Source organism: Crocodylus siamensis, chromosome 13 (assembly GCF_052110815.1).
Source record: "Crocodylus siamensis isolate JL-2025a chromosome 13, ASM5211081v1, whole genome shotgun sequence".
Lineage (NCBI taxonomy): Eukaryota > Metazoa > Chordata > Crocodylia > Crocodylidae > Crocodylus > Crocodylus siamensis.
In genome coordinates this window covers 14,171,871-14,187,586 of record NC_143407.1, presented here as the reverse complement: position 1 = coordinate 14,187,586, position 15,716 = coordinate 14,171,871, and the positions used below count along the sequence as shown (strand labels likewise).

General features: G+C 50.2%; 1 protein-coding gene across 1 annotated transcript in view; it reads right to left on the bottom strand.

Annotated features, from left to right (window-relative positions):
• Positions 1 to 3,999: 3,999 nt before the first annotated feature.
• Positions 4,000 to 15,716, bottom strand: part of ARL8A (ARF like GTPase 8A) — a 42,091-nt gene continuing 30,374 nt past the window's right edge. Inside the window, exons 4-7 of the mRNA XM_090024964.1 lie at positions 14,189 to 14,282; positions 11,805 to 11,872; positions 7,291 to 7,361; positions 4,000 to 6,849 (exon numbers count right to left, since the gene is read on the bottom strand). Of these exons, the coding sequence (XP_089881090.1) occupies positions 6,800 to 6,849; positions 7,291 to 7,361; positions 11,805 to 11,872; positions 14,189 to 14,282 (283 nt within the window). The 3' untranslated portion in view covers positions 4,000 to 6,799. The remainder of the gene's footprint in view (positions 6,850 to 7,290; positions 7,362 to 11,804; positions 11,873 to 14,188; positions 14,283 to 15,716) is intronic.

Sequence of the window (15,716 nt, the reverse complement as noted above, 5' to 3'; positions counted from 1 at the left end):
GGCATTGTGCTGGAGTGCTCCAGGGCACGCCCTGCCTTTCCTCCCTGCAGGGGGTGCTGGGCAAATTAAGCAGCCTCCGGTGCCTGAGGACCCAAGGGAGCTTTCCAGCCCAGCCTGAGCAGAGGCCAGCAAAGCTGGAGCAGTGCTGATGCAAGCAACCCAGGGCCTGGGCCACCAGGTGGCTGCACATCCAGTTCTTTGGTAACAGGCCTCCAGAGCCAGTTTCAGACCCTGTTTCCCAGCTCCAGCCCACTAGTGCAGATGCTGCTCTCAGGCCGCTCACACCGGGCTGATGAGGGCACCTCAGCTGTCAGGAAGCTCAGCTCGTGAACCAGGGAACACAGCGGACGAAGTGTCAGAGCTGGTGCTTCCTGGGGGAATCAGACCAGGATCAGCGCATGGGCAGCAGCATCGGCAGATGCAGGGCTGTGGCGCGGCCAAGCACACGCTTGGCTACGGCTGTCCTGCTCCCCCAGCATCAGTCCTGGATTCCTGGCCCTGTTTGCTCGGGGATGTTAAAGCCCCTTGTTCTCTCTCTTTGGATTCCACCCCCAGGACCATGAAATGCCACAGAGAGCAGGAGGCGGTTGCTAAGGGACAGCTGAAATGCGAGCAGCTCAGTGAGGGCTTTGTACAGGGAATGACACCCACCGTTTTCATTGGACCCGTTGCTATGGAGAGAAAAGCCCCAGTCTTTATTTAGAGAAAGTAAAGATTGGGGCCCCCCACTGCCCCCTCAGCAAACACAACAGGTCCTGGGAGCAGCCGCACTCGCTCATGTCTCCCTAGGATACCCACCCTCCATGCCACATGTCCCTACGGGCTGGGACAACCCTGGCATCCTGGATACCATCATCAGCCCGACACACCAAGAGTGGGAAGGGGGGAAATAAGGAAGGCTTGGTCCCTGGCTGCCAAAACCAGAGCCACCGCTGCTCCAGGGATGGACGTGTGGGACAGGAACAGGAAGGGGGTGACGAGCCTATGCTAACTGCCTAAAGAGATGAAAGAAGGGGCAGGTGCCCAGGTGAGGAGCCTGGCCCAGCACTATCTCTCTGGTGTGGTCCCATCTCAGCCTCCAGACACTAGAGCAAGGCATGTGGACCCTGTACAGCCTGCTCTGGGCCCACCTACAGTGCCCCCATTCCCTGGCAAGAAGAGCCCCACCACAAGCCAGGGGTGCAAGGAAAGTAGCAAAGGGCACATCTAGCTCTGGGCTCCTGAGGGCCTGCTGGACCACACAGTCCCTGCCCCCATGCCATGGCCCAGCACATGGCTCCTGGGAGAGGGGGTGAAGGCACAGACGGCTCCCCAGGCTGCTGTGTCTTGAATGCAGGACAAGGGCTGAGGGAGGGGGGAGCTGCTTTCACGTGGCTCTTTCTGTGCTGGTTTGTCCTGAGCCGTGGCCAAGGGGGAACAATGCAGGGCTTGTTCAGGATCCTGGCTGGCTGGGGAGCAGGGATGCGAGGATGAGAAAAGAAAGAGACAGGAGGGAAGCAGCAGCCAGCACCAGAGGCCATCAGGGCCAGGACGCCTCAAAGGGCAGCTCCCGTGTACAAACACAGCCGATAGCACAGAGCAGCGGGGAGAAAGGGGGGCAAACAGCCTGCTGCACTGAGGGAGGGATGAGGCACAGGAAAGCCAGAGGCAGCAAGGCTGGAGGGGGAGACAGGAGGACAGCAAAAGCTCGCACTCATAACTTCTAGAACAGACCCCAGCCCCCCTGAGCAAAGGGGACCTCTGCAGCCCCGCAGCCACAGTGAAGGCAGGGAGATGCCTGGTGTTCTCAAGCTTGCCAGCTCTCAGGCCTCCTTGGAGATGGGAGCGGGCTTGAGAGGTCCTAGGGCTCCCCCATGCACTCCAGGGCATAAGCCACAGCCCAGTCTCACCTCCAGGGAGCAGCCCAGCCGGAGGGAGGATTAAAGCTTTGGGGTGGGGGCTGGGAGGGGAGTAATGTGGGGCCAGGACCTGTCCAGCCAGTGGGGAGTGCTCTGGGAAGAGGCTGGGACTCCTGGGCTCTTCCAGGGGTCCACACATTTCCCCATGGGATGGGAGGGGCAGACTTATTAACCCGGACCTCATGCATATTGCTGAAGCGAGTGCAGCTTACAAGTCTAACGAGTATTAGCTATGAAAAAGGGATTAGGCTGCTCCAAACTTCCTCAAGATTTGTTGTTCCTCAACGGCCACAAATTGTTAGAGAGCAGGTTCAGGCTGGACATCCGGAGACATTACTTTACAGTTAGGGCCGCCAGGCTCTGGAACGGGCTCCCAGGTGAGGCGGTGCTCTCTCCTACCTTGGGGGTCTTCAAGAGGAGGCTGGACAAATATTTGGCTGGGATGATATGACCCCAACACCTGTTCCTGCCGGGGCGGGGGCTCGGATCTGAGGATCTGTTTAGGTTTCTTCCGACCCTAAGTACTATGATACTAAGATGGCAGGGCTTCTGCTTCTGCTATCACACACCAGTGCTCTCTGACCATGCTTGTTCCCAGCCCAGATCAGCATATGCATAGCAGAATCAGCCTGGGATCAGTTTGGGGTTCCCCCATGCTCACAGCTAGCAGCAGCCTCAGCGTTTTGGCCATGGGCAGATGCCTGCTGCTCTAGTTCTGGTTCCACAAAGCCCAAGGCTCAAGGGCTGATCCCATCCCTTGCCTGTGCAGCACTGCTGCCTGTACAGAACAGCCAACATCATGGGGAAAAGAGCACCGAGGTGGAAGCAACCCAGCCAAAAGACTGCCTTAAGGCGATTTATAAAACCCATCTCCTTCTTCCCACTGGGGGGCGGGGGGGCAGACCTGGTCAGGCTTACAGGGTAAAGCCCAGCTTATGGCTGGAGAGGAGGCAGGTGTCACATGGCACAAATAGGCAGAACAACTACGCAAAGAGCCTTCTCGTCTGAAGTCAGCAAATGGCAACAAACACTTCTTATCCCCTAGAGAGCCACCACTGAGCTTGGCAGGGACAGGGAGCTGGAGAGAGAGAGTTTCCCAATGGCACAGACCAAGGGCAAGAGTGAGAAAGGGGAACAGCAGTTCTTCTCAAGTGCCAGCCAGGGGCTGCGGTCAGCCAACAGGAACACCAAAGCTGCCTTTCCAGAAGTGGTCATTTAACCCTGTGCGCATTTCTCCCCAGCACACCTGCAACAGGGCGGCTCTCCCAACCAAACACCCTTTTCTTCCCCATATGCAAAAGCACGTGTATAAAACAGACACTGCCACACCAAGGAGCGAGCCCATAACATGGGACCAACAAGATAGGTTTGGAACAAGATGGAGCAGAACCCGGAAGCAATGTCCAGGGGCAGATCCAGGGGGATGCAGTGGTGCACCCCCTTGTTTTCTGCTCCACCCAGATTTAAAACAGCTGCCTGGCAGTGTCAGAAGCATTTGACTCCATGGCTCATCCAGCTAATCTACCTGATCCCTTCCGACTCACCCAAGGTGTTAACAACCTTCTCTTTTTAATAGTTTTGATGTTCCACCAATCAGGCTATCCTTTTCTCTCCAATTTTGCTATTAGCTGCTCCTGGTAACAAAGGTCCTATTTCATAGTCCCTCAGACTGCTTTCAACTCATTCCAATCAAGTTGTGTTTTTGCTTCAATTTTAATACAGTCCTAGGCCCCTAGCATATTAGTAAAGCTTCTAGTTTATTTTTAGCTGGAGAAAAATGTGTGGCTTTAAATGTGATGATGCACCTCACCATCTGCACGCCCCTTTTCAAAAACTCTAGCTCTGCCCATGGCTCTGTTCATGGGGAGAGAAAGTACTCGCCATTGAGACAGCAACTTCTTGAGAGCTCTGACATTTCAATTTTTGGGTTGTCTTGCCTTCCTGTTCAGGAGCTTTGGCAACAGGCAACTGCCGGAGAGAGCCCCAATACAGTGGTGACAGCTGGAAAGCCCTTTGTGAGAGGGAGTAACCACTTCCTGAACCCATGCCCCACAGCAGTACCAAGGGTTGGAGACATGGAAGTGAGACAGCAGCAAACACCCCCAGCACAAAATTGTTAATTTATTATTAGGAGGCAAAAAAAAAAAAAATTATACAGTTACAAGAATCATTTCCCAACAGAGGGCAAGTATGAGCCAAAAATATATCTTAAAAAAGGAATAATATGACGACACTTTACAGTTCATTAAATAAAAAATGGAAATATCTCCTTGTGCAATTCTGCAAAAACAAGAACAGAAGAGAAGGACAATGAAGTCTGAGAGCCCCCAGTGGGGCCAGCTCCGTGCAGGGTGGGATGGGGTTGAGAAGGGACCCTGCAGACTCTCACAAGGCTGCCAGCTGCTCTGAGGACGTAACTGCCTCTTAGCTAACATACTGGATAGAGAGGGATATAACTGCATCTAGATAACAGCCATCTGCCCTTGGCTGGAAAGAGGTTAAGAGTGCACAAAAATCTTGCTGTCCCCACACTTTGCTCCCTGGTCTGCCAAGTCACCTGCAGTCTCAGAGACAGCAGACACCAGCAGAGCACAGAAATCAGGTGGACTGCGAGGCCTGGTGCTAGGATGCCTTTCCCCTCCTACCACTCCCATCCTTGCCACTAGCTGTACAACAGCAGAACAACTAGCAAGGCTCTGAGCCCGTGCAAGAGACCCAGCCACTCGCACACAGTAACACACGACACAGACGGGGACAACCACCTGGCAGCCCTTCCATTCTGCTGAGACAGACCCGCCTGCCCTTTCCACTGAAGCCCTAGAAGGGAAGATGTAAGACACCCCTCTGGAAATGCCCGTGTCCAGTGATCCTGCATCTATCCCACAGTCATGCAAGCCAGACACAAGCCAGTTCCTCCTTAGTCCATGGGGCGTCCTCCAAGGTGCCACCACTGAAGACCCTCCCAGCAGGAAGAACCCTCATCTGTGAGGAACCATAACTAGGCACTCTTCAGTAGTTTCTAGGGCCCTCCAGAGCAGTATTACTGCCGTGAGTCTCCCACCTTGCTCCACAGAGGCTCCTAAGCCCCTGAAGAGACACCATTGCCCCAAAGACAGGGGAAATCCTCACTAGCATCCAATCCCAGAGGAACCACAGGAAACCAGGGAACCATATGACAGTGGCACAGGGAGCATGAGTATGAAGAGACTGCCCTGCCAGAACCTGGAGCACACTCTACAGCAAGACCATCACTCCTAGACTGCAGGCACACATGAGAAGCCTAAATATCCCAAAGAGTGGGGATCCCAAGGCTGCCAGGCTTCAGTAAGAAAGTCCTATATAATAGCTTGGGAGCAAAGAAAGGGGCAGCCATGCTGCTACAGCAAAGATTCCCTGTGCAGCTTTTGCAGAACAGTCTTGGTTGGCTGCAAACCAGAGACCAAGCCACTGATTGCCCAAGATGTGGGTGCATGTCCTATGGCAACACACTCACAGCTGAACTCTAACACAGGGGACTGCAGAGGACTCAGGGGCATGGAGGCAGGAAGCTGGCAGTTGGAGGTGGGTAGAAAGGGTGCTCAGTTTTGCCATCCTGTACTAAGCAAGCACCTTAGCGTAGCTCCAGTTCTAAAGTAATTTAAATTGTTGTTAGCCCTCGTTAGTGGAATGTGCTTTGGTGCTGAGCCAGTGGCTGGCTGTTGCATAAAGTCCATGGGACCTCTTCACAATGACCACCCATGCAGGACCTGGGCAGGGCATGTTCAGCCAGCCACAGGTCACTCCACAGCTCAGGACACAACAGGGATTCTCTGTACATAAATCACAGTACCTCAGGTGCCAAGTTCATGCTGACCCTCCATGTCAGACTGCAAGTTCCTCCCGGGCAATTTCTATGGACCTAAAAGTGATTTGCCCCTGCCCCCAAATCCCAGCCTGCAGCAGCCCAGGGAAGAGAGGAGCACAGGTGAACAACACCTAAACCAGGAGAGCAGACTACAAAGACTTCAGGGGCTTGTGTAACAGACTGGGGTGAAGAGGGAAGCTGGGAGATTACCCCACCAGTTAGTGACCAGCCCCCCTGTGACCCTGTAGCTGGAGGTGAAATGCTGGGGAATGAAGCAGAGGGGTGGGCTCTACAGATAGGAACAGCACTGACTCACCCAAGTCAGATCAGACTGCTGACCTCAAACAGAACAATGTCTCCCCCAGCCCCTCACAAATCACCCACTTCACTCAGAGCAGAGCCCAAAGAAGGGCTCAATTCATCACAAGAGATAGGGTGGGCATGCAGAAGGCAGGCAGCAAGAGCTCCAGACACTCACTGGCGAGTGGAGATACCGGACGAGCCCCATGGGCCTGAGAGGAAAGAAAGCACCCTCCTCGGGAGTCTGCCTGCTGCATGGCCCAGCCCCACTCTGCCTAGGGGCCAGCTCAGCTGCTAGCCCTTGCCTGGCCATACTACTCTTCTTCACTTTCCAATACTGCCTCTGGTGCTCAACCTGCCTTCAAGGAGGTGGGGGAGGGCTCCCCAGCACTTCTACAGGTCACAGGGCCTAGTTTAGTAATAGCGTAATCGCTTAAATTAAAAAATTAAAATATATATACATATATATATATACTGTATACACATTGACAACAACAGAACAGTGCCAAAAATGGGAGGAGAGAGACAGAGAGAGGAAGAAGGGAGGAGGGAGAGAGGTTCCAAAGTCAGACAGTTTCTTTACAATAAAAACAAGAGCTCCACCTCAGCAGGAGAGGAGCCTGGGGTCCCCTAAAAATACCCATCTAGAGAGAGAGCTGGAGAGAGGAACAGAGAAAGCAGGGAACAGGGAGAATGGGAGGGGGATTTGGGCTTGTACAATGGCATCTTCCCAATCCAAGATGTGGTCCAAGGGCTCTCAGCTCCTCCTGGACTTCGAGTGCTGAATAAGCCACTGTAGGGTAATGTCTGCAAAGGCAATGCACACTGTTACCAGCTACCAAGCAGCAGGAACTCCCCTCAAACACTCCCTTTTGTGGGACTCTAGCCCTAGGCAGAGGCTTCCTTTTTAAAGGGGCACCAGAGTTTCTTACCTGCTGTATTTCAGTCTGCAGTTCCTGATGGTGTCCTCCATACCCCAGGAGGCCCGCTACCCTCACCCATAAGGAACCTACCTGCCTGCCTTCCCACCCACTGCTGCCCAGAACCTGTTTTAGACTGGAGAGAGCAGGTTGCTTTAGATGAAAACTAGAGTCATGACAGGACTGAAATGAGGCAGAAGCCAGAAGCTGAGGGGATGGAAGACTAGGAGAGGGGCTTGGGCATTTCCCATCTGAACTCTGACTGACCAGAAAGGAAGAGAAATAGATCCCACCATAAGCACTCCCTAGAGCCCAGGGCGGTACTTACCAATGTTATCCTTTTCTTTGCAGGAGATGGAATAGCAACAAATCTCTCGGTCTTGGATGGCAGACAGGTTCCTGTGAGGAAAGCAAGTCATTACTGTCTGCCTCCATTCGGTCCATGTTTGCTTGGGCCAATGGCTCATAGGGAGCAGCTCTATTGGGGGCAGCTTGAGGGGGCTGAGAGGAGAAAGAGAAGTTCCCCTTAACCCCCCTTCAGAGCCCCCGCCCACTCTAATCATTTCACCCTGCTGGCAAAGAAAAGGGCTGGAAAGCCTTTCTGGTGACACTGAAACAGGTAAAAGGAAAACTAATGACATCCTGATGATTGAAACAGACTCCCTAAAAATAAGCCACTAGCCAGGCTGTGCATTAGAGGGGGCAAAGCTGTAACCTTGCTGCCTAATCTAAAATGTATCATTTGTCTTTTCTACCTTGGTTTTGCTAACTGTAAAAGTGTGACAGCAGTGATCTACCTTTATATATATACTTGAGATCCTCTGTCTAACTTAGGTACTGGAAATACCAAGCAGGCCACAGCTGGAGTACTGCATCCAGTTTTGGGCACTGCGCTTCAGGAGGGATGTGGATGGCCTGGAGAGGGTTCAGAGGAGGGCCACTTGTCTGGTTAAAGGCCTACAGAAAAAACCCTATGTGGACCGATTGGGAGACCTGAACCTCTTCAGCCTCTGCAAGAGGAGGCTGAGGTGATCTAGTGGCCACCTACAAACTCATCAGGGGCATTTAGCAAGAAATAGGGGATATGATGTTTACCAGGGTGCCCGTCGGGGTAACTAGAAATAATAGCCACAAACTGAAAGACAGCAAATTCAGACTGGACATCAGGAAAAAATTCTTTACGATGAGGGGTGCCAAAATATGAAATACACTTCCAAGGGAGGTGGTGCTGTCCCCTTCCTTGGAGATATTTAAGAGGAAGATTGGACAAACACCTGGCTGGGGTCATCTGACCCCAGCGCTCTTTCCTGCCCAGGGCAGGGGGTCAGACGCTATGACCTAATAGGTCCCTTCTGATCAAAACCTCTATGAAACTATAGCAGCCCTCACAGAAAGGGAGTGAGCCACAGCCCTCTATCCAGCCCCACCAAAACAGTGCAGCCTCCATAGGCAGTTTGCTTTGAGCCAGAGTGGTTGTATTATGCTCTGGTGTGGGAGATGCAGACAAAGGGACTTGGTTTTGCCTACAAGACCAATGGGCTGCAGGACCTGGGCTCTCGTGTTCAAGCCAACTGTACAAATCTAAGAGATCATGCACTCGAGCGAGACTAAAGCTGTGATCCTGGTGCCACCATGTGGCCTTGGCTGAAAAAATGCTAAGCAAAATCATTTATTTCGCCCCTGTGTGGCACTGTTCAGTCAAGGACTTCACAGCTCCTTACAGACAAGGAGAGGGGACTCATTTTATAGCAAAGGTTTTGCCTACAGTCACTCACTAAGGGCTGGATTCTATCCCACCTAATAGAAGTTAAATGGACTTAGGCTAAGTGCACTTCTGTTCCAACCTATTCTAGTCGCTGAAAATGCATTTATGCATCTACTTTGGTAACACTGCACCATCACCTTACTGCTAAGACAGTCACACAACCAGCAAGGAGGAGCAAGACCCACCCACTTTTTGCATTAGTTGTTTTTCAAGGACTCAGATAGGGTGGACTAGAATTGCACTTTGGTGACTAAGTCCAGTTTGCACCATACAGGTGGAACAGGATTTGGCTCTCAGTGAACAACAGACCCGAGGATGGAATCTGGGGCCTATCGCTCACCAAGGAAAGCCGAGATGAAAAATGAAATTGTCACATAAGAGCCAAGAACCCACTGCCCAGAAGCAAGCCTGGGCACAAAGGAAATTTACCCAAGTAGTCGCCTCAGCTAGTTGCTGCCTGAGATGCCTTGCCATTAGTGCCAGCATCTCCTCCTCCCAACCCAGTGCCTCCTGCCTGACCCCTCCAGCAAGGCAAAACTTCTGTTACCATGGCATCATGAGTATAGCAGGACTTCAGGATCAAGGCTGGGGGAACCTTGAAACAGCTCTGTCTCTTGTAATTAAGGGATCATGGAGAGGAATAATGAAAAAATGTTCATTTTTTTAGCTTCTCAGCCCCAGATCCTTCCAGGCACTGGCAGATACAAGGGTTTAATTTACATCTTGTCCTGCTGCACTGTGAGAGCATCCCTGGGGTGTCAATGAACACTTATAACCCTGTTCACTATTTCTGGGAGGTCATCACAGAGCAGCTTCAAAGATGGCTCACCCACCCTGCACCATCCCAGCAGTGAATTATCAGTACGTGTGACAGAATTTGATTTTTATTTTTTAATAATTTTGATGGAAAACATCAATGTTTATTTTTAAGCATTTACTTAGATTTTTATCTATTTACATTCTCAGGATTGTGTGAAATTAGGGCTGTGGGGGCAGACAACTTATTAAGGACAGTATACTATTATTATAGTGCAGTGTAACTGCCCGCCACAATGAACATAACTACTGTACTGTAGACTGCCACCAGCTGAGCAGCAGAACTGCCATTAGTCCCAGCTCCGCTCACCCTGTCACTGCCTCCTCCTCTGCTCTCAGTCCCCTGGGGTTTCTGGGAGCTGCAGTCCAAACTAGTCAGCACAGTTCTGTAGGACTGCTCCCCCCTGTTGTCACACACTTCACCAGCCATCATTTTTCTTACGTCCCTCCCTTCTATACATTTTGATTATTAATGATGGAAGTGCTGGTCTGCAAGTGTGAGATGAAAACTGATGTTTACCAATAAAAACTGAATCCTGCCAAGCCTAGTTATCAGGAACTGACTAGGGGCAGAGACAGACTTAATATCTCAAGTGTTTCAAAGTGCAGCTGTCATGCCTGGTCTGAAGAGCTTCAAAATTGCCACAGCTGTATGCAGTAATGTGCTCTCCAGCCAGAAGGTGCAACAGGGATCTGTAGCTTTGCACTGTGGGGAGCGGAGCCGGTATCAGTGATCATTCTCCTGTCCACCCTGCCTGCCTCTGCTCCCGAGAAGCACTCCCTGCTGGGAGACCAGGCACAGGGAAGTACGAAGGGATTGAGGGCTGGGGACTAGTAATCCCATTTTACAGGGAGGAAGGCCTTTGGAAGAGTAGTGGCGAATTGGACAAGAGAGCGTTCACTGATGCAACACCTCATTCTTCTCCTGCCTTGCCCCATGGAGGAATGCCAAAGCATTCCTACGTGGTAGGTGCCCCTGTTGGACCTTGTAGAGTGGGTCTATGTAACCTCAAGTGCTTCTAAATAGTGTCCGTTCCTGTAGGCTCATTTCTGGAGGGCTTCAAAGGGCATGTAGAACCACAGTCTACTATATGAACTAACTCAAACCTTACACCTGTCTGCACCTGAGGGTTTGGGGAAAGCACCTCTCAAGTCTTACTATCCAATGGCAATGGTGTTATGGCTGCAGAGGGATTAGGGGGTGGGAAATGGGGCACAGAAGCCACTGCCACAGGAGCACTGGGAGGGATGGTTTCAAGGAAAGGAAGAAGCAGCAAAGAGAGACATTCTGTGGACCAGGGCCTGCCCTATGAGAGTTTATGCACTATAGTGGGAGAGCTAACTAACGTGGCTCTGTGCTGGCTTGTCCTGCTAAGGACTCCAGCACCCTGAGAGAAGATCCTGCAATCCCATTCTACTCATTCCTCAGCATTACCTGTAACAGATCCCCAAGATAAACACGGGCCAACAATGCAAGGTCACGGCTGGCAGAGCTAACCGGACCTTGTCATGCATCCACAGGTGCATCTCTAGCAGGTACAAGGAGGTGATCCTCCCTCTCTATGCAACACTGGTCAGGCCACAGCTGGAGTACTGCATCCAGTTCTGTGTGCCCCACTTCAGGAGGGATGTGGACAACATGGAGATGGTCCAGAGGAGGGCCACCCAAATGATCTGGGGACAACAGGGCAGACCCTACAATGAGACACTGCGGGACCTAAACCTATTCAGCATTCACAAGCGAAGGCTGAGGGGGGACCTGGTGACTGTCTATAAACTTACTAGGGGGGACCAGAAGGGTTTGGGAGAGACCTTGTTTCCCCTAGTGCCCCCTGGCATAACAAGGAATAACAGACACAAGCTGTTGGAGAGTAGGTTTAGATTAGACATCCGTAAGAACTACTTCACAGTCAGGGTGGCTAGGATCTGGAACCAACTTCCAAGGGAATTGGTGCTGGCTCCTACCCTGGGGGTCTTTAAGAGGAGGCTTGATGCTTACCTAGCTGGGATCATTTGAACCCATTTTTTTCTCCTGCCCAGGCAGGGGGTCGGACTTGAAGATCTACAAGGTCCCTTCCAACCCTACTTCTATGATTCTACGAATCCTACTCTTTCACTTACAAGGAGGTGCTGCATCTCCCAAGCAATGTGCAAGCAAACCACGCTACAGCAGTTCCACAGCCTTGGAGAGGCACAGGCTGACAGAGTGACAATGCCCACAGCACCAAAACTGGGAGCAGCAACAGCACCCCAGTACTTACATCTTCTCAATAAGCTCTTTCTCATCCAAGGCGCCAGAGAGATCTCGCTTGTTTCCAAGTACTAGAACCTGCAGGGGAGAAGAGACAGTGTCTGAATTCTCAACCTAACACCCACATAAAGCCAGCCTGGAATTTCTTCAAAGGTTTCTGAAAGGGGAGTCTAACATACTTTGGCTGAACTCTAGCTAGATGCCCATTCATTGCTGTCACAGACACTCCACTGTTGTAAGGAATCAGGAGCCCCAAACCATTCATTCCTAACTTACAGGGAGTCTCACGCCTGCCTGCTGAACTCAGCTCCACTCTAAGTAGTCCCGCTGTAGAAGCTGTGCTGGGGATGTTCCTGGGGAGACTGGCCATAGCATTGCCTACATCCCAGCTGTTTCCTCTGTGGCTGCTGGCAACTGAAAACAGCTTAGGGAGCGACTTGCATCCCCTGCAGCAAGGAAACATTCTAGGGGTTGCCATGATCAGAGGGCTGCTCAGGAGCTGCTTAGGCTGGAGGGAATAGAAGTCAGGGTGGGTAGTTTCCATCTGTTTTTAGAAGGTCCCTCCAACAGAAGCTCCACTTCTACCACCAGTAGAGGTTGATCAAGTGGACAAGAGAGGAAGAGCTCTACCTTTGCCACTAAAATGGAGTTAAAAGCCCCTGTTGCTCTCGGCAGCCACCAGCCAGTTACGGGGGCACTAAGACAAAAGGGTCATGGAGGAGGTGAATGTCTGATCTTTTGTTCTGACAGTGTCAGGTCATAACTATTTAAAGAATTCCAGAAATTCCTTGATAAAACAGAGCATGTAGGTGGAGATTGGGAGGCAAGCACATATCTGGGTTTCAAAAGTATATTACATTTTAAGAACTGCACTCCCAAGCTTTAGCATACTAGGAAGTGCTGGGTTAAAGCTGAATTTCTCAAAGCCACAATCTACACATAAGGACAAACACAACCTTAATCCTGCCCTAGCGAGACAGACCACGATGCCCCCAAGGGCAGACATGACCAAGAATTCCACTGCCCATGAATGGAGAGCAGCGAGGAGTGGCAGCAGCAGAAAGGAGGTTATGCTTCTTGCTGTTTATTATATACATATCCAAAGTACCAGGTTTATAGTCAAAGTGCTTGACATAAATTTCTAAGGGGAACAGAAGGTAAGAGTACAACAGATTCTTCACTAATACCACCTGCACTCTTATCACATATATCTGGCCAAAATTAAACATGGTGAACACTTAAGAGTATCCCATTTTAAGTCTTTTTCTAGCACAAGGTTGGTGGCTCATATGTTATTCATGAAGAAAGCAACACTGTCCTCCCCTGCACATTTTACCCTCTGTGTTACAGTCCAGAGTCCAACTGCATAATTTTTTTAAGCTTAAAGAATAAAAGTTTATTTGTTAATCAAAGAGAGCTGAAAGCCAGTGGAAGAAAGCTGTAAAAGCAGTTAAAAATGGTGGTCTGCCCTAGCAACTGACTTCAAAGCCCTGAAAGGCACAAACATGTCTTTGAGCACATGTATGAAGAATAATACTAGACAATACTTTCTGCTTCCCTCTGAGAACTGCCATTTAACAAAAGCATAGTTTCTGCTGTGGATATTCTCCAAATGTGAGCCGGAGCCTTCTTTAAGCAAGACCTCCTTACGTCAGCATTTACTGGTGTTTTTTCACCTTTTCAGCTTTTTTTTAAATACATGTTCTTGAAAGATAATGCACAGCTATGTGCCTGAGAGCCTTCTGTGTAGGAGGAGACACTTAATTTGATTTAAAATAAAAGCTCAGAATTTGCTGAATGTAGCAAAAATGCAGAAATTCTCTAGCACAGCAGAACATCCGACATTCTCCTGCACAGAATGAGGCAAATTTGGGTGTGTATTTGTTGCAGAAATGTCCCTCTGCCCCTTGGTCGTTCTGAAGTTTTGATCCTGGTATTTAAGTGCAGCTACTTGCAATTTGTCTCCTGCAGAAACAGTCCCAGAGGCAGCCTCTTCACATTACCGGCCCAATGAAATAGCTTACTATTACATCGCAAAGGAAATGTAAGTTCTCTCTGGAAAATGCTCTTCAAAACTATAAACCTAATTCTGGAACTGCTCAGGCAGGTGTTTCACTCAGTCACTTTTATAAGTGATATAAAAAGTTGGGAAGGCTTCCTCAGAGGCACCCCTCTTCCAACCCAGCCCCAGTCTGGAAAGCATCATCTTGTACAGATGCTTACACAAACATGTAAGTGTAAATGGGCAGAGTGGAGAAGAGGGATTTGTTTTGCCCCTTTTGTTACCAAGCAACCACTGGAAGGGTAACCCCTCCAAATGCCAACCCTGATGCCCAGGGACAAGGGAGCAGCCTAGAAGAATCTGTCTGCCACCCCAAACTGGAGCTTGCTTACAGGGATGCCCTGGAGCTGTGGCTTGTCGAGCAGGTTGTGAAGTTCATTCTTTGAGGCCTCAATCTTCTCCTGGTCTGCAGCATCCACCATGTATCTGGAATGGAAAGGGAGAATTACTACCAAATCTGGGGCACTGGGGAGTAGTCAGGTGGTGTATACCATCTGATGGCCTGGGAACAACGTGAAAAGATCCCACCAGCCACACCTCCATTCGAAGACGCTCTCTTTTACCAAAGGCACAGTAAGCCCCCCAGTGCTCCTGTGGGACGCTTCAGCATCGCAGCATTCACGAGCCACACAGTACCTTGAAGTATGTAGAAAAAACATTTAAAGCTGTGTCTATGTCTGAAGCTCCGAATCTTTCTGAATCTCTCCGAATCGATTCGGAGGGTTCCGATTCAATTCGGAGAGATTAAAGGTTCTCCTGATTTGATTTGGAGATTTGGCCACCGAATCAGGCCAAATCTCTACTGGCAAATAACACCCCGGCATACATCAATCAATGCACCTCCAACAAAACCAAGGAGGTGATTCTTCTGCTGTGCTCAGCACTGGTGAAACTGCAGCTGGAGTACTGCGTCCAGTTCTGGGCACTGCACTTTAACAAGGACGTGGACAAGCTTGAGAGAGTCCAAAGACTCTATGAACAGAGGCAAGCCACATGAGGAAAAGCTGAGGGATCTGGGACTCTTCAGCCTGAAGAAAAGAAGGCTGAGAGAGGACCTGGTAGCAGTTTACCACTACACCAGCAGAGTACATCAGGGGCTCGGTGAGCAACTGTTCACCAGGGGACCTGAGAGGAAAACTAGGGGTAATGGCCACAAACTCCTGGAAGACTGATTCAGGCTCAACATTAGGAAAATCTTCTTCACAGTTAGGGTGTCCAGACTGTGGAATAAGCTCCCTCCAGAGGTGGTGTAATCACCTGCACTGGCAATCTTCAAGAGGAGACTAGACAGACACCTTGCTGGGAGTCACCTGACCCCCAGTTATCTTTTCTGCTTGGTGTAGAGGGCCGGACCTGATGATCTTCCAAGGTTCCATCCGGCCTTACAATTTATGAATCCTTCTGCATACCTGGGGAATTGGTCTTCTGGGATCAAAACTTGCATGACTGATAAGACCTTTAGAGTAAGATATCATGGAAAATTGCTGGGCGAGATGAATTATTTTGATGCCTGGTTTTATTACACAAACAGAGGAAAAACAGGTAAATGAGGATACTGCAATGGATAAAGGAGGATGGGGAAAAGAAGAAGAAAAGAAGCTGAAACAGCAGCAAGGCAAGTAAAGGTGGCTCATGAAAGGACGGTGCCTAATCCAGCTAGGGAAATGGGTACCATCACTAAAAATAACTGAAAAATTTGTATGCTGATGTAAGAAGTCAGGCAGGCAAAGTACCAGAACTTGAACTACTGGTCCAGGATGTGACACTGGATATTACAAAGTAAGAGAAACATGGTGGATAACAATGACGACTGGAACACATGCATCATTCAGGAAAAACAGGAATAAGTATTTAAGATGG